At 38.6% G+C, this 17,765-nt stretch overlaps 2 protein-coding genes across 2 annotated transcripts; one reads left to right on the top strand and one right to left on the bottom strand.

Moving 5' to 3' along the window:
- Positions 1 to 1,340: 1,340 nt before the first annotated feature.
- On the top strand, positions 1,341 to 5,799 carry LOC148736130 (beta-2 adrenergic receptor-like). The gene is made up of 2 exons (XM_088755420.1): positions 1,341 to 4,396; positions 4,737 to 5,799. Exon 1 carries the CDS (start codon positions 1,416 to 1,418, stop codon positions 2,379 to 2,381), a length of 966 nt encoding a protein of 321 aa, XP_088611546.1. The 5' UTR covers positions 1,341 to 1,415; the 3' UTR covers positions 2,382 to 4,396; positions 4,737 to 5,799.
- A 10,391-nt stretch (positions 5,800 to 16,190) lies between these two features.
- On the bottom strand, positions 16,191 to 17,415 carry LOC111328951 (uncharacterized). Its single transcript, XM_022933505.2, has one exon. It carries the CDS (start codon positions 17,413 to 17,415, stop codon positions 16,498 to 16,500), a length of 918 nt encoding a protein of 305 aa, XP_022789240.1. The 3' UTR covers positions 16,191 to 16,497.
- Positions 17,416 to 17,765: the final 350 nt, after the last annotated feature.

The raw sequence follows: 17,765 nt of genomic DNA, 5'->3' as shown, positions 1-17,765 counted from the left end.
TTAAAATATTTAGGAGCCAAGAGGCTACCGGAAAAAAAAAGTTAATTTTACGCCCTGTAATACTCTGAAAAATGAAGAGATCCGATCAAATAGATTGTGGTTTTAGTATAGGCACATGAATGTCTTACAACACACAAGAAATGGGCGAAATCTGTATCTCAAGCAAAATCGACCGGACCGCTCTTACAGAGACACTCTCTTAAGCTTTTATTTTTCCTGATCCATGGCGACTGACACGTTCTCCTCCAACTGGAAAACATATTTAAGTTGGGGGGTACAACTTAATTAACAGCGTGGGACTGACAAAGTTCCAAGTGTGTCCCAAGTGTCATCAGATCCTACATGTTGATCGCACAATACAACTCAGATTCTCGAATAGATTTTTAAAAATAGAAAACAATGCAATTTGATATTTTGAATTTGAGGCAAACGAGCTTGTTAGACTGTTTGCTAGTTAACCTGCTCAATGATCTAAGAAAAAAAGCGCCATGTCTTGCCTGCTCGTATTATGCAAACGGAAAATATTAATTATTAATGCACAGATGGACACCTTTTTTCAATTGTAAAGAACTTGCTTTTGGGAAATATTTTCCATGAATTTGCAGTAAGTACGACTTGTTTAATTTTTTAAGAAATGGTGGAAGAAACGAGAAAACTTGACAACAAATTAAACGCTTTTTATCAAGGAAGAGAGACCGTTCTGAAATGAGCTGTTTTTTTCCTAGTAATGTGCGCGTTTTTACAAGCCTATTTTATTTGTGACTTTTTTTACAATGAAGACATTAAGTCTTCGAGCGAAAACAAAGAAAGGTTATTTTGATAACAATGACAAGCGGAGGGTCGAAATTCATGTTTTATTAATCATTGCATGGGTGCAATTTGTGTTTTCATACATGAAAACTTGTTGGAAGCTAGAATTCTGAGATGTAAAGAGCAATATGTGAAAAATTTCTTCCTTGAAATTAACTTATTAGAAAATGTTTCGCCTAATTTTCAGAATTGATACAGGAAGGAGCTCATTTTCATCTATGCGGTTTAGCTCAGGTTTTAATTAGAAGTTTAGTACAGATTTTTCGATGTAACCTGGCAGCTGTGTTTGAAAACTGTCACCCCAAAACCGAATTTTTTTTAAATGTGTTGTAATGAAAATACATCATTGGCACCAACAAACTAATTACTTATTTAACAACCTAAAAAGCTGCGTTATTAACGAAAATCAATTATCGCACTTGCAAGTAATGCCGGCCAAGCTCTGTGTATGGCTCTCTAGGTCTACATCATATTGGAGAGAGCAGGTGTGTAAACAAAACGAAGTAACGATGGGTTTTACCACATTTGAGACTAACACACTGTGAAACTGCATTGAAACAGTTACTTTGCCAACATCGATATCTCTAGCTTTGACAAGTGAAGTGATGGCAGCAAACTTCACGCGCTCAAAATTAGCACTGTGGACGACAGCGTTCGCGATAGAAAGCTTAGCCATCATTGTGGGAAATGCTGTTACTATTGCCATATTTTGGAGAAAGAGATCCACACTGAATAGGACCCGGTACTTTTTGATAAACCTTTCCGTTGTTGATTTGTTGATTGGTGTTGGAGTAATGGAGGATGTTGCATGTTTCGCACTTCGATACAAAAATGACGCCTGCAGGCTATCTCAAAAAACTAATTTAGCCGACGCAACTTTTGGAATGGCTTCGTTGTCATTTTTATTGGTGATCGCTTTAGAAAGACTTTATGCCGTCACCTGTCCTTTACGCCATCGCACGACTATAACGAAAAATTACTATTATGTTATTGGAGCAACCTGGACCGTTTCAGCCGTGCTGATCACATCAACGTATCCTATCTTTTCCTACTTTTCAGTTAACATTGTACTTCAACCTATCGTTTTATCAACGTACACGGCGACATGCTTGGTAATCATTACAACGGCATATCTTACAATATTCATCTACTCTAAAAGGAGAGTTCCAAGGGTCGAGTTAAATCGGGAACAGAACCATAACAAACTGGCCAAAACTCTTTTCATAGTTACATTGTTGTCCGTGATCACGTGGACCCCGTTCGGTATAGCAAATATTCTGCGGTTTACAACAGGTAATGTGGAAGGAGAAGTCTACCTCTCAGGTCAATTTTGTCGATTGGCAAATTCGTACGTAAATCCGATCGTGTACTGTCTCCGAATGCCCGAATTTCGAGAAAGACTTATCAATCTTTTTGCGTTCAAACGACGTAGTAAGAATGCTTTGGGTCTGCAGAGTCAATTGACAAGGGCGGAGGCGATGGATCCGGATTGTCCCGTCTTACTCTCGTTCACCCGTTTGGATGCAATTCAAGAACATGAGCCAACTAGGATTCTGGAATCAAAAATCTAGTTTTTTGAGTAACTCTGCTTAACAATCAGACTTGCGAGGTGTAATTTAATTTTGTTGTTGACGATGCCTGCCAATTTTTTTGGGTTGTCGCAACCCACGTAAACACTTCTTTCAAGCTCTTCGTCCCCCGGCGCAGCCTGTGCATTTTAAAACTTAAGGTTAAAAAAAAAATCATGAGAAGAGCTTACAGAAAGGTTCTTAAAGCACCGCGTGAGGTGCGCAAGGAATAAGACTACTTTTCGTTCTTAAAGCACCGCACAAAATGGTCATCAGCAAGAGTATTCACAGTCCTAAAAGCACCGCGCCAAGTGCATAAATAACAAGTGTATTCCTCTTTTTAAAAGTACCACGCAAAGTGCAATAACAACAAGTGCTTTCCTTGTTCTCAAAGTACTATGAAAAGTGCATTGACAACAAGTGCTTTCCTTGTTCTAAGAGTATCACGCGTTAAGCAAAAAGAGTGAGCACCGCGCAAGGTGCGCAAGAAAATAAGAGAATTTAAATGATTGTGAATATATGAAAATCATATATGTGAACTGCGAATTAAGAGCCCATGACTGTAAATATCGAGAATCGCTGGCCAAGCTGAAAAATCGAAAATTCTGATAGTTTTCCTGGAAAACCCTTTTAGGGAGATATATTAGAAAAAAATATTTCAAAGTCTGAAAAATCAAATGTTTCCGAGAAAATGAGGAAAAACGAAAATTCGGGTTTTTACCTAATTAATTATGCAAAAAATACAGTAAAATTGGGCAACTTTAGTGTGCTAGTACTGAAGGAGGATGTTTCGTAAGAAATCGTGGATGTTTTTACTTGAAAATATAATTCATTTGATTTTTATTTATGGCACTTTTAGGAGCTTTGGTTTAATTTTAAAAATTACAAGATTTTTTAACAAAGTACTCTCAAACGTTTGTTGCAAAAAGCGAAAATTCGAGCAACTTCAACCCTTCAAAAAGCGTCTTGGTATGTGAGAAATCATGTCAAAATGCATGCTGGCACAGAGTTTGGTCCTTATACTAAAATAATATGAAATAAAAGATTTGGGTAATTTAGAAAAGTGCCTGCAAAATACAAGAGTTTACGACGCAATGTGGCCAAGGTCATGAATTTGCATGATACAAATCAGTTCTAGAAATCGTACTTGAGAGCTACGAAGTAAACAAGATAGTCAAAGATGGTTAAAAAAATTATTTGATATGGAAATGATATGAAATTATCCAATAAAAAATCCATAGACATTGCTGAAGAGGGCTGTAAATTGATGTGTAGGTACGAAATTTTCTGTTAATTTAATTGCAGAAGACTTTGTTATTGTTGACTCGCTATTTCAACAGCACTACCTACACCTAACTATAGATAAGGGCCGCTGTATATTTCACCATTTTTGTTGACTAGGTTTTTATTATCGACATTATTCTTAGTTGAATAGCTACGTTTTCTGCAACTGCGATAATATTTCTTTTGAAATATCTTGCATATCTTGAAAAATGTTGTGGGAGAAAACAAAGTCACGCAACACCGCAAGCTTCTGCTGTGTAGTTTTTCACCTAAGATAACAGCCCAACTATTTTTTATGCTATTTACTCTTATCTTTTTCGGAAAAAAGGCCACATTTCTGTCACAAAAATTGATAAAAAGGACTTATGTCACGGTAACAATTATACCGTGTTGCAGTCTGGGCGATAATTCTCTATGATGTAATCACGGTCTTTTTCTTAAAAGTAAACACGTGCGAGGTTTTTCACAGAGCATAAAAAGAAAACGATGTCATTCTGTAGCTTTGCTTCTCTTCTTGGCGGGGGGGGGGGGGGGGCTTGTGGTGCAAGTTCTGGGATTCGTGTAGTGACTAGTGTTAGACAGTCTCGGGGAACGCGAAACTGTTCCCCCCACGCAAAAGAAGATTAATGACATCAGTTTACTGAACAACTTCAGATTTTATCCTGGTGGAATGAGGGTGTGGCAGACATTTGATAAAGGCCCCGGCAAATGCATCTCTTTGGAAGGAACAAATGGTAAACTTTACGTTACATTCTCTTTCCAGTTTCTAGCTATAATGTAGCATGATCTCTCTTTAGTTTTGAGACTGAAAAATTCAGCGAGGGAAAGCTTGAAATCAAGATCACTTGAAAACATCAAACCTGGCGCCAGTTTTTGTTATAAAAATTTATTTCAAGTTTTTTTATTTCGAACGCTATACTGGAAAAAGAAACTTTAACTTCATTTAGGTAGCAGTGCACAAGCTGCACCTAACGTTATTTTCGCTGTGGGAAACGCACCAAATCTCGCTCTGGACAATTTTTCGGTGTGTTTGATTTTGTCGTTAATCATCTTTCATATTATTATTTTCCACAGAACGCCATTACCAAAATATTCCCTCGACGAATTTAAAGAGATCGCCCCAAGGAGAAAACTTAAAGAGCCTACTAAGTGAAGCCTACTGGCTGTGAAGCGAAAGGCGATGTTCAAGTGTTTCCACGTCCAAAAGAGGGCGGCACGCGTAGTTTCCAAAGGCATTCTTTTCTGGAAAAGCATCTCGCGTTCGGAACACGCACAAAGACGGTTGAAAGGGAGACATTTCTTGATAAAGCGAAGGTCAAATATGCCGCAAGGCTCGAGGAAGGTTCAAGTTCCGTGCCAACTATTCCTCTACCTCCTGAAACCTGTCCTCGTAGCACTGAAGGCTTCGCTTTCAAACAAGTTAACAAAGCTTATCGGTTTAACGAAAAGCAACGAGAATATCTGACTGTTAGATTTACCATCTAACAAGAAAGTGGCAAAAAGGTCGACGCGGAAATGGTTGCAACATAATTGAGAAGAGCAAAGGGATCGAAAGGGAAACGCTTGTTCAGTGTCTCCGAGTTTTTGACGACTCAGCAAGTAGCTTCATTTTTTCCAGAATGGCACCAAAAGTGAAACAGCAGACAGCCCTCTGCGCACAAGCTGTAACTGAGGAAGATCTGGTTGCTATGGAAGAAGAGTTTAATTTGTCAAATGCTAAAGAGTCTATTTTTGAGCAGTTAAATTAAAATGTGAGCTGGGGTTGATCAGAGAAAAAAGACATCTTACATCGCTCTGCTCAAAGACCTTGTTAAATGCTGCTCATGCAGTGCAGTTTAACAGGCAAATGGCAAAAGGCTGCATCAAAAAAATTGAGTTTTATATGAACGTTGATATAAAATGGGGGCCATGGAGCATATTTTAGATCGGAGGAGCTATTTTAGTTCACGCGTAGTGTGAGCTCATTGACACCAACTTATCAATGAGGGTCCTGGGGCCTCCCCTTCGAGGAGAGCCTCCTTTTGTCTGTTTCTTAGTACGCCTTTCTTGGTTCAGAAAGACTGCTAGATAGGGTGTCCTGGGATATGTTCCCCCCCTCCCCCCCCCGCAATTTTTGAAATCTAGAGCTTCTGAAATCACCGGAAACGCGCTTCAGTCCAAGGAAAAATTTGTCACCTTTTTTTTAATTACAAAGATTCAAATAAATGATAATGATAATAATAAATTGTTCTTGGTGGGGCTACAGCCCACTCAACCCCATAGCTCCGCTGTCCCCGTATTAAAGGCGCAAACCGGAAATGAAAAAGTCCCTTGGAACCGCACGTGGCAGTCAGCCTGAAGGCAAACAGGATCAGGCCGGCGAGATGTTGTTCGATAAAGACTCATTAAAGAGTTTATACAAATAATTTAAAACGAGATATATAGGGCTGGATGCTTTAGAATGGAGTTTTGACGAAATAAAGGATCATGTCCGCTTTACTCGGCAACTTCACCTTTGATCCAACGTCACAATTGTCACGCAATTGAAACATTTGCTTTTCCTCAAGACAGTATCGAGATAAAAAACAAAAACCTCATTGGCTTGAAAAAGAATTAAACGCTATTAAATACTGGTCATTATTCTTGTACATTTTATGTTGAAGCCGTCAAAAGAGCCCTTCCTACACCGGAACCGTTAGGCGGTACGATTTCTACAACTGATTTGCATCATGTAAATTCGTGACCTCTGGCCACAGTGTGTCGCAAAGCTTTATGTTTTGCCGGCACGTTTCTGAATTACCCAAATTTTTTATTACATATTATTTTAGTATAAGGACCAAACTTTGTGCCAGCATGTAGTTTGACATAATGCCACACATACCAAGACACGTTTTGAAGGTTTGAAGCTGGTCGATTTTACGCTTTTTGCAACAAGCATTGACAGCACTTAGTTAAAAAATCATGTAAATTTTAAAATTAAACCAAAGCTCCTTAAAATGCCACATATAAAAGTCACATTAGTTATACTTTGAAGTAAAGACACTCCCGATTTCTTACGAAAGATTCTCCTTTAGTACTAGCACGCTAAAGTTGCTCAATTTTACTGTATATTTTGCATAATTAATTAGGTAAAAACCCGAATTTTCGTTTTTCCCCATTTCCTCGGACACATTTTATTTTTCAAACTTTGAAATATTTTTTTTTTGAATATATCTCCCTAAAGGAGTTTTCCAGGTAAATTATGAGAATTTTCGAGTTTTTTAGCCTGGCCAGCAATTCTCGATATTTACAGTCACGGCCTCTTAAGAAACAAATAGGAAAGAGACCTTCGCTTTGATGAACACTGCTTAAGCCTCCCGGTTAGCTCAGTTGGTTGAGCGTCGGACTGTTGTGCGGGAGGTCGAGGGTTCAAGCCCCTGAGGATAACTGAGGAGAATGTGCTACCTTTCTATAACATTAAGAAATGGATAGACATTCTAGTCTTCTCGAATAAGGACGAATAAACCGTAGGTCCCGTCTCCTGCATCTATTAATTAGTTAATTTGGTTAGGCAGGGGACGTTAAAGAACCCACTCACGAGATTACTGTGATGTGGTCTGGCCTGTTTACTGGGAATTGGGCGAAGGGGGCATCTGTTAGATTCGCCTTTTATTGATTGTAAACTGCTTAGCAGTCTGGTAAAGTCCCCCGCACAGTGTTGTAAAGCGCCACGAGCTTAGGATATGAGCGCTATATAAATAAAAGTTATTATTATTATTATTATTATTAAGCATCATTGAAAACAATATACGTTTCCTCATCCACAGTTCACATATTAAACACAACGAATATATGAAATTCATATATCTGAACGGCAGTTATAGAAACGTATTTGTGCGCGATCCTCGCAGTAAAGAGCACTACTTAAGCAATAGTGAAAATCAGACCTGAAAAAATTCTTATATCTGAATTGCGGGTTACATTCTTTGTGTTTGATTTATCACCTTACGGGTTTACGTCGAATTAATTTGATGACCTGCTCCCAGTTGGCTTGTTAGTTCAATTGGTAGAGCGCTGCACTAGTATCGCAGAGGTCAGTACAGGCCTGAATTTTTTTTAGGTCTGATCTTCACTATTGCTTAAATAGTGCTCTTTACTGCGAGGATCGTGCACAAATACAGTTCACATATTCATATACATTTTCACATACTCACAGTCATTCATTAATCATTTTGAGGGTCTATTATGATCCAACGAACGACCAGCTTCCAGTTGGCTTTTTAGCTAAGTTGGTAGAGCACTGTACCGGTATCGAAAAGGTCATGCGTTTAAATTCCTTACAGGCTAGAATTTTTCGCGCCCCATTTTCACTATGGCTTAGATATTGTTTCAATTAAAAGCATGCTTAAAGAGCGGGAAAAATGGACGCACGTTTCGGAACACCGAATACACACGACAAGAGCCCAGGAACGAGAACTAGCTACAATTACTGATGGAAGAAAAGATTCTAATAATTTTTGTCTAACAATGCCTCTCTTGAGTTCACCAATTTTGGACGGCACCCTCTCGTCACCTCCCTTCAGGGTATCGCGTACGCACCTGATTATTGTATTTGACATCGGTCGCATTAGCAGGAACGCCTGCAAAAAAAATTGGTGCCGATGAAAAAGGGATGCATCCGAGGAATCTGCTCCAGGAACATCTACAGTCGAGATTTTTTAACTCTTTCCAACACCAAATTTAAATAACTGAACGGAAATTTCCTTGTTTTGAAACCGTCGGTGAAAGTTATTTTAGGATCATAGCGCGTTTTGTTGTTGTTACATGGACACCATCGACTTTGAAAACAATTAAAAAACTACAGTTCCATTTCAAATAACTATGACACCACAAAGTTATCATTCATATATTACAGATTAATTAAAAAGTATTTGACATTCAGCTAGGTAAAACTATCACTTGGACAGTATACTAGATTACACTGAGGAGAAATTACTGATTAAACTTGTCGATGTTCACACCAGATCGTTACGATAGTAATAAGTCTTCAAAAACATACGTTGAAGTACAATATGTTTGATAAACAATGTTCTGTTCACATAAGTTATGATAGTTTGATCAAATAAAATCTGCATGAATTGTTGATATCTTTACCTGCTTTTAGAAGTGTATCTATCATGCGGGACATTTCCTAAACCACATATCTATTGAGTGGTTATTTGAAGCCCATTGCATTTCTTTCCTTATTTTTGCCTTATTTGACTATCAAAGGTTAAGTGATTCATCAGTTTGGTTGGTGCGTTTATCCCTGAAGATCAGGAAAAACTACGAGCCTGTGAATGTAAGTTTCAGTTAAGAGTGTCTTTAAGCCATGATATGGGGAGAAGTTCTCCAGGACACCAGGGCATAGGTGTCACTAAAACAGAAGAAACTTCAAGTTCCAGAATTATCCTGTTAAAATAGCGACCACACATAATGAGTCAGCTCAGAAATGCAAAATTTCAACAGCATTTCGAGGGCTACTCAACTGAAATACTCTGAAAAGGAACGAAATGGCATATGCTATTTAAAATTGTTTTCGCCGGTAAAGGAAACGACCAATTTTAAGTTTCCTTATTGTTTCAAATCCATGGTGTTCATACCTAAAAAAGCTGCAGAAGTGTCTGATTATATAGTGATTTAACTCAAAATGGTTTACTTCTCATTCAAGGAGGAGGTCTTTTATGGCATGTATCAGTTGTTTTCCACTGTATATCAATAGGCAGAAAGGAACGGAAATTCCAGTCTTTAATTAGGGAACAAAATTTTTAGTGAAACGTGGGGCTTAACACTCTCGCTTATTTCAACTACTGAAGAGTTTGTAGGAAAGTGTTTCAGGTGTCAATTTTTTTGATCTTATGAATCTTTTTGGTTTGATACGCAGAGATGTTATTTCTTGCAACCTCGTTTACAAGCTCATTTTAAACAAAGGCATTCGAAAGCAATAAACTATTAGGTTCACTAAAGATTGTACCGCAAGCAGGAGCGTTGTACATCTGAAATGCCAACCAGAATTGTGTTTGCAACTTTTGCACGTCAGAACGATCGATCCATAGGTCATGGGAATTCCCCACGTGACCAAAAAAACTCCCGTGACTAGTAATAGAGGACCAATGATCTGTCATGCCTGGCTGCTGCGCCGACTCTGAACCTTCCTCTGCGTTTAATAGTTATCCGAATGCGTAAATAACACGCAGAAATAGTGATAACTGACACAAACAGTGCAGTTGGCTGCAAAAAATGAGAAAACCTAGAAGCCTTGTTAAAGTTATCTCGCCAATAAATACAAAAAGTGGTTTGGCAGACGGTAAAGATCCAGAAGGCCAAAGTAGCTCCTTAGTAAACTTTGCTACTCATAAGTTTGTGACGAATAGGCCAAACGACTGAACACATCTTCTCCACTGCAATCACATTGACAGTCAAAAGACAAGCTGTTCTCGTAAAATGATCAGTCCACTTGACACATTAAAGGATATAGGCGTCAGATGGAATATCGAGAAGATGTGATGGTATTCCCTGTGATGGTATTCCCAGGGTTACTGTTTCTGATTCCTGAGCGACGGAGTCTTAATGAAAGAATGCAGCAACAAGGTGTTAACTAGCACGACAGTTACACTCAATGTGGCGGAAAGTGTATCCCAAAGCTTCCGAAAAGATGATTCCGGTTCATAAAGCTCTTTAGCGTCGTGATAATCTATCAATGATTTTACAGGTTTTCTGTCACAAAAAATAAAACATATTTGTTTGTTTGAAAAGTACGAACGCTGAAGCGATGTTTGCTGCAACTGTCATGATATCATGACGAGCTTTGGGCCCGGAAAAAATTCGTAGCATGCATTCTAAAGAGGAGCTATCATTTCTGTCGTCAACGTAGAGAACCAATTAACACTTGCAGTCGGTAGGTGTCTATGCGGTGAATTAATCAAAACTGGGCATGCCATGAAGATAAACCAACAGCTCACGACAAATTAAACGAGCCCTTTGAATTATATGAATAGTATATTAAAACAAAAAATTGGAGAAAAAGATTTGAGTCGATGAAGAATGCCGAAAAAAAGATACAAATGCGTGAAGCTTCCTCAGCTGTGATTTAACTGAATTCGTGGCAAAACATTGCTGCATTTTCGAAAATACATTTCTTGGAATTTTGTAACCTTGCCTCGTAATAAATAAGGAGTTACTGGGAATAGAAAGTTTCAGTTATGCATGTCTGTTGTATTTAAGAACAACGCGCGCGATAGCGTCTAGAATCCACAGATCAGTTGTTTCGTTCGCATGTATAATACATGGCGTCAGATGTTGTAATTGTGCGTTACGGACAGCTCGGCAAGGAACTTGCCGTCTATAATTGTGATTGTTATTTTGTGGGTTAAAGGTTCACCGATTAATTAACAATTCACAATGAATCTTGGATCGGAATCACAAAGAGCGATCTCATCATGGAAGCCGAGGTCTTCGATCGATGGGCTGAATTTTCAAGAGTTACAGGATACAATCTCGACCCAAAAAAGCTCTAGTGTTTGCTAACGAAAAATTAATGTGGAATCGGGCCGAATGCTTCTTCAAATAACGAAACGTTTCGTCGATTCCCCGATCATTTATGTAGTGTCACGCCAGCGGTCTCAAGCCCGCCAACAAGGCTGTTCGTGCAACGCCAGGCAACTATGTTGCATCTTCATTTCCAGCCGATGTATTTGTGAGTACTCAACTGCATTATTATTCCTGTTGTTGATGCGGTAAATCAAATCTCTTTTGACTGTAAAATACCAGACAGATTTGGCGGGAAATGCCAACAGTCCGACCGGCGAATGATTACCGGAGGAATTGCAAAAATTCATTCAAGTATAGCCGAGCCTGATACCAAGATTTGGAAATTTGGAAAGAATAATAGTTGTATAAGTTAATTTGGTCTTGCTACCCTCCTTTTGCAGCTTTGTCTCCGCCTCCTTCTTTAAATGAGTATTGCGCCAACAGCAGTGTTATTGAAAAAGTATTGAATGGTCCTCAAGGTTTGTGTATTGTATACATGTATCTGAGGGCTATTTTTTAATTTTATCTATACCCTCCTGGGTAGTGTATACCTGAGGGTTACTTTTAATCTTTTCTATACCCTCTTGGGTAGTGTATACCTGAGGGTTACTTTTTAATCTTTTTTATATCCTCTTGGGTAGTGTATACCTGAGGGTTACTTTTAATCTTTTCTCTACCTTCTTGGGTAGTGTATACCTGAGGGTTACTTTTAATCTCGTCTATACCCTCTTGAGTAGTGTATAGCTGAGGGTTACTTTTAATCTTTTCTCTACCCTCTTGGGTAGTGTATACCTGAGGGTTAATTTTAATTTTTTCTATACCCTCTTGGGTAGTGTATACCTGAGGGTTACTTTTAACCTTTTCTATACCCTCTTGGGTAGTGTATACCTGAGGGTTACTTTTAATCTTTTCTTTACCCTCTTGGGTAGTGTATACCTGAGGGTTACTTTCAATCTTTTCTTTACCCTCTTGGGTAGTGTAGAGCTGAGGGTTACTTTTAATCTTTTCTTTACCCTCTTGGGTAGTGTATACCTGAGGGTTACTTTCAATCTTTTCTTTACCCTCTTGGGTAGTGTAGAGCTGAGGGTTACTTTTAATCTTTTCTATACCCTCTTGGGTAGTGTATAGCTGAAGGTTACTTTTAATCTTTTCTTTACCCTCTTGGGTAGTGTATACCTGAGGGTTACTTTTAATCTTTTCTTTACCCTCTTGGGTAGTGTATACCTGAGGGTTACTTTCAATCTTTTCTTTACCCTCTTGGGTAGTGTAGAGCTGAGGGTTACTTTTAATCTTTTCTTTACCCTCTTGGGTAGTGTATACCTGAGGGTTACTCTTAATCTTTTCCTTACCCTCCTAGGTAGTGTATAGCTGAGGGTTACTTTTAATCTTTTCTATACCCTCTTGGGTAGTGTATACCTGAGGGTTACTTTTAATCTTTTCTTTACCCTCTTGGGTAGTGTATACCTGAGGGTTACTTTCAATCTTTTCTTTACCCTCTTGGGTAGTGTAGAGCTGAAGGTTACTTTCAATCTTTTCTTTACCCTCTTGGGTAGTGTAGAGCTGAGGGTTACTTTTAATCTTTTCTATACCCTCTTGGGTAGTGTATACCTTAGGGTTACTTTTAATCTTTTCTATACCCTCCTGGGTAGTGTATAGCTGAGGGTTACTTTTAATCTTTTCTATACCCTCCTGGGTAGTGTATAGCTGAGGGTTACTTTTAATCTTTTCTTTACCATCTTGGGTAGTGTGTACCTGAGGGTTACTTTTAATCTTTTCTTTACCCTCCTGGATAGTGTATACCTGAGGGTTACTTTTAATCTTTTCTATACCCTCCTAGGTAGTGTATAGCTGAGGGTTACTTTTAATCTTTTCTTTACCGTCTTGGGTAGTGTGTACCTGAGGGTTACTTTAAATCTTTTCTTTACCCTCCTGGGTAGTGTATACCTGAGGGTTACTTTTTATCTTTTTTACACCCTCTTGGGTAGTGTATACCTGAGGGTTACTTTTAATCTTTTCTATACCCTTCTGGGTAGTGTATAGCTGAAGGTTACTTTTAATCTTTTCTATACCCTCCTGGGTAGTGTATACCTGAGGGTTACTTTTAATATCCTCTATACCCTCTTGGGTAGTGTATACCTGAGGGTTACTTTAATCTTTTCTCTACCTTCTTGGGTAGTGTATACCTGAGGGTTACTTTTAATCTTTTCAATACCCTCTTGGGTAGTGTATACCTGAGAGTTACTTTTAATCTTTTCTTTACCCTCTTGGGTAGTGTATAGCTGAGGGTTACTTTTAATCTTTTCTTTACCCTCTTGGGTAGTATATACCTGAGGGTTACTTTTAATCTTTTCTATACCCTCCTAGGTAGTGTATACCTGAGGGTTACTTTTAATCTTTTCTATACCCTTCTGGGTAGTGTATACCTGTGGGATACTTTTAATTTTTTCTATACCCTCTTGGGTTGTGTACACCGCTGAGTTACTTTTTCTTCATAGTAGATGGAGAAAAAGCCAAACGACATGGTGCATTGATTAGGGATCATAAATGGGTTGAGGTACAGCTTACCAATGTCAAAGGAAAATAGTCGTAACCTGAACGTATTTATGCGTGACACAACCCCATTTCAAAATAGTTATGTCACACATGAAATATTTCTCGCTTTGCATATTTTTCTGCCTGCTTCTTGGACGCTTTATCGCGTGGTTTGTGAGCGCAAATCCGTGGATGTATTTTTTTACGAAATGTAAGATTGTGTTTCGGTATGTATAATGGTACTGCCGTTCCAAAATCGTCGCATTTAAAAGTTCACAATAAGAGTAGAGCGTGTGGACGGAACGGAAATGGTCCGTTCAAAGCGATGTGTATTTTTTGGCTTATCTAATCAATGCAGTTTATGGACCTTTAAAGTTCAAAATATGCGCTGTGCAAAGAAGGAATTTTCGGAGTTAGCCTTCAATAGGCCGTTGATCATGGAACTGATTGTCCCTGTTATATTTTGCAGTGACATTTGGCCTGGATTATTTCTAGACATTGTGTTAACGAATTACTGTTTGTTTGGCTTAAGAAATTGTTTCTACAAATAGAATAAGCTAAGTGAACCGCTTTTCGGGCTATTTCGAATTAGGTCCGTAAAGGTTCCTTACGAACTTTCCCTTGACTATTTTATCTGGACAATGTGTAACTAAATTAGTGTTGTGTCTCGAAAATTATTTAAAATGTAATTATCGGAAGTTGCGGCTTTTTTCATTTTAGTCGAGGAGAGCTTTAATTACATTTTTGTGGCGATTATCGAATGTCCTAGTCTCCCTCGCAGCCGTTTTTTCGGATGTCACGCAACGCTCCCCCAAAAAGAACTCTTTGGGGGAGCGTTGCGTGACATCCGAAAAAACGGCTGCGAGGGAGACCACGAATGTCCTGGAGTGTTCAGCGAACACCTCATGCTACTGAGGGGTGTCAAACCTTGGTTTGAATAACTTATGCAAATGAGCTGGCTGCACATTGAGTGTGCAGCCAGCTCATTTGCATAAATTTTTTTTCAGGCGCAAAGCTCCTCATGATTCAAACAATGGATTATTGGAAAATTTTCCTCAGGACTAATTACCACGGCTTATCAAAAATTAAAAATTACTACCCAAAAATTTGCATCGTTACCTAGAAATGAAAGAAATGCCTTAATGAAAGGTCTTTAAAGCTAACAAAGAGAAAAAATAGGGGAAATTAGCAGCGAGTTTTGGAGAAGGGTAAAAAGCGGAGAAAATGAACACGACGAGACTTGTATCGCGCATCTCTAATATTCACTTGCTGAGAAAATGCTCGAACAGATGTATGAAGAGCTAATGATTTTAGAATGTTTCCAAATTAATTTGCTAACTTGCTCATGGACATTTCGCTAATTTTCACTGCATGTCTAACTCTTCTCATATTCCGACAACCATTTAACGGTGTAACGATTAATTTGCCACTCAGCACGGTGCAATTTAGGCTCTGTCCGCACGTATCCATTATTCTTTTTAATCCGCGACTTTCTCGATGCGGATTTAAAATATTTGCGTCCTCAATTATCGCATTCGAATCCTTTTAAGTTCACAAGAAAATCCACTCTGGGAAGCGTTTTCGAAAAGTTGCAGATTCATCAACCCTTTTCACCGGATACGTGTCGAAGGAAGGTCAGTCTACAACGAGAAAGTTGCGGATTCAAAAAGATCCGGATACGTGTGGACGGGGCCTTAATCCTTGGATGAGAAAGTACGAAATAGAGTTAAAGTCCTGCCTTAAGCAACATGATTCACGTGATGACCAAAAGTTATCTTCCCTGAACTCGGCTAAAACCACATATCACGGAATATCTTCTTTGAAAATCCAATATTTACCTGAAGGTAAATGCCACTCACTCGCTAAGCGTTTTAAGTCGATAAGTTCGTCGATTCCTCTCGCTAGATCAATCCCAGTCTCACTCTGACGTTTTGTGAGGATGAGGGGGGCGTGAAAGGTTGGGGCGGAGGGAGAAAGAATAGAGTCCATGAGTTTATGCTTGGTAATAACCTTGTTTGATTTATTTGATTTCACAGAACGAAGTTGATCACCTTTGACACTGAACTTTGATGAAAAACGGTGCTCTTTTCGCACAAAAATGCAGCTGGCTACATTGCCCTCAAGGATGGTTTTGTATTTTGCTATGATTTCAAAAATAGATCGGACAACCCAATTTCAACAATACTCGAAACATAGAAATATCCCCAAAACTGACTGATTTTGGACCATTATTGTTTGTAATCTTTATAGAATATTTTTCAATCTCAAAACCGCAAACAAGATTTAGAATTACACTCAGGTAGAGTTTGTCTAAACTTCAGTATAGTATGACTGAAAACTGTCTTCTGTCTGGGGAGATCAGATAATTTTTAGTGTGAATGATTTAAGTTTGCGTGTCTTTTGAGAGCACTAATTTCACTAACAACACATTTCCTCGCTCGAACAATGAAAAATATTTGAAAGCAAAGGTACTGTACATTGGGATCTTGATTTATTTGAGTTTACATTTTTTTTTTTCGAGTCCAAGGCGCATCAAGGCTCTCAGCTCTGTTGAATATTTCAAGTAGACATGCTCTGCAAAAGCTCTGAAGTATAAGTAAATATTACAAAAGTCCTCACAGGTGACAGTTTATAACAAACGTGAATTTTAAATATGTATAATCCCTTTGAATACTTGCTTATCGCTATTTGCTGATGCCGCTGAGCATATTAACCCGCAACTTGGTCGGAAACGTTATTATTTGAGTTAAACGCGTTTGAGACATTGTAATAGATATTAAAATTCATCTTTTCTGGTGTACTGATATCTTGGTATTCCAAGGCAGTCAAAAGTAAGGATTTTCTTCACAGTTCTATGAAGTGAACTGATGGTATACAAATAAAATCCGAGCATTACAAATGATTTCAGATACAAAAGGATTCTGATACTGTACAGAAACGTAACAGAAACAGCGACACAAAAGTTGCAAAAGTTATAATACGTAAAACCAGTATAGGGAAAGACCCATAAAAATACATAGATAGCACATGATGCCATCACTGATTTTCTTATTTTCTTGTCTTCGTCGCGATCAGTTTCACGCACCTTGCCACACAGCTGAGAAACCGTTACCACTGTACACGTGACAATAAGGAAGAGAGCAGTTATGGCGAAGAAACCAACCGCTAAGTAGAAGTAAACGAAGAAAGAAACATAATCCATTAGACATGCAACATTAAATGCCGCAGCACAACCAGCAATAAACGTTGAGCCCGCGATGACGAGGTAGAAATTGCGCTTTTTAGGATAACCCGCATACCGAGTCGGGGACTTAAAAGTTGAACGTAATGCTTGTACCGATAGAGCCACAAGAATGCCAGCTGAGCCAAATCCAGATGCACAGTCAGTTGCTTCATAAATATAAAAGCTGTAACTTGGCCAGTTGCTCATGTTGTACAAGAAGGTTGGTATCGATACCAGTCCCACCGCAAGATCAGCGCAGGCGAGGTATCCCAGGAAGTATCTCTGATTGTATAGTAGCGATTGACTTGTGATAAAGGCTCGCACCATGAGGTAGTTCACGGTCAAAATTACGAGAGACACAATGGAGTAACAGGCCACTAGGATTAACACCTGGTATGTTTCCATGCTTGGATCCTGGTTAAAAGTGCTATTCATAGATCGTAATTTTGGGGTGACTTGTGTGACGTTCATGCTGAAACGATAGATACAGAATGACGAATAAGTTACTCTTAAGAATTAAGTGGCCTTTTAAGACCAATCGAGTCAGCAATCACTTCTTGACCGTATTCAACTGCAGCGGACGAAAAGATAAGCAAGATTGAAGTATTTATGGTATATTCAATGTACTTTCTAAATAACCATGAACTATCTAAATTGCACCAGAGATATTCTCATTAAATCCCGATCGCTTCAACTTCAAAAATGCTCCTGGTTTTTCTAGATAAGATCTCTCTCTAAACTTTCTGCCATTCTCTCATTAAGTTCCCAGGGAACTTTTTGTAACGAAAGAATTGAACAGGCGACCAAAAAAAAAAAAAAAC

The sequence above is a fragment of the Stylophora pistillata genome, chromosome 3 (assembly GCF_964205215.1).
Source record: "Stylophora pistillata chromosome 3, jaStyPist1.2, whole genome shotgun sequence".
Lineage (NCBI taxonomy): Eukaryota > Metazoa > Cnidaria > Anthozoa > Scleractinia > Pocilloporidae > Stylophora > Stylophora pistillata.
Note: the sequence above shows the minus strand (reverse complement) of the source record. Positions and strands in the feature narration are given on the sequence as shown.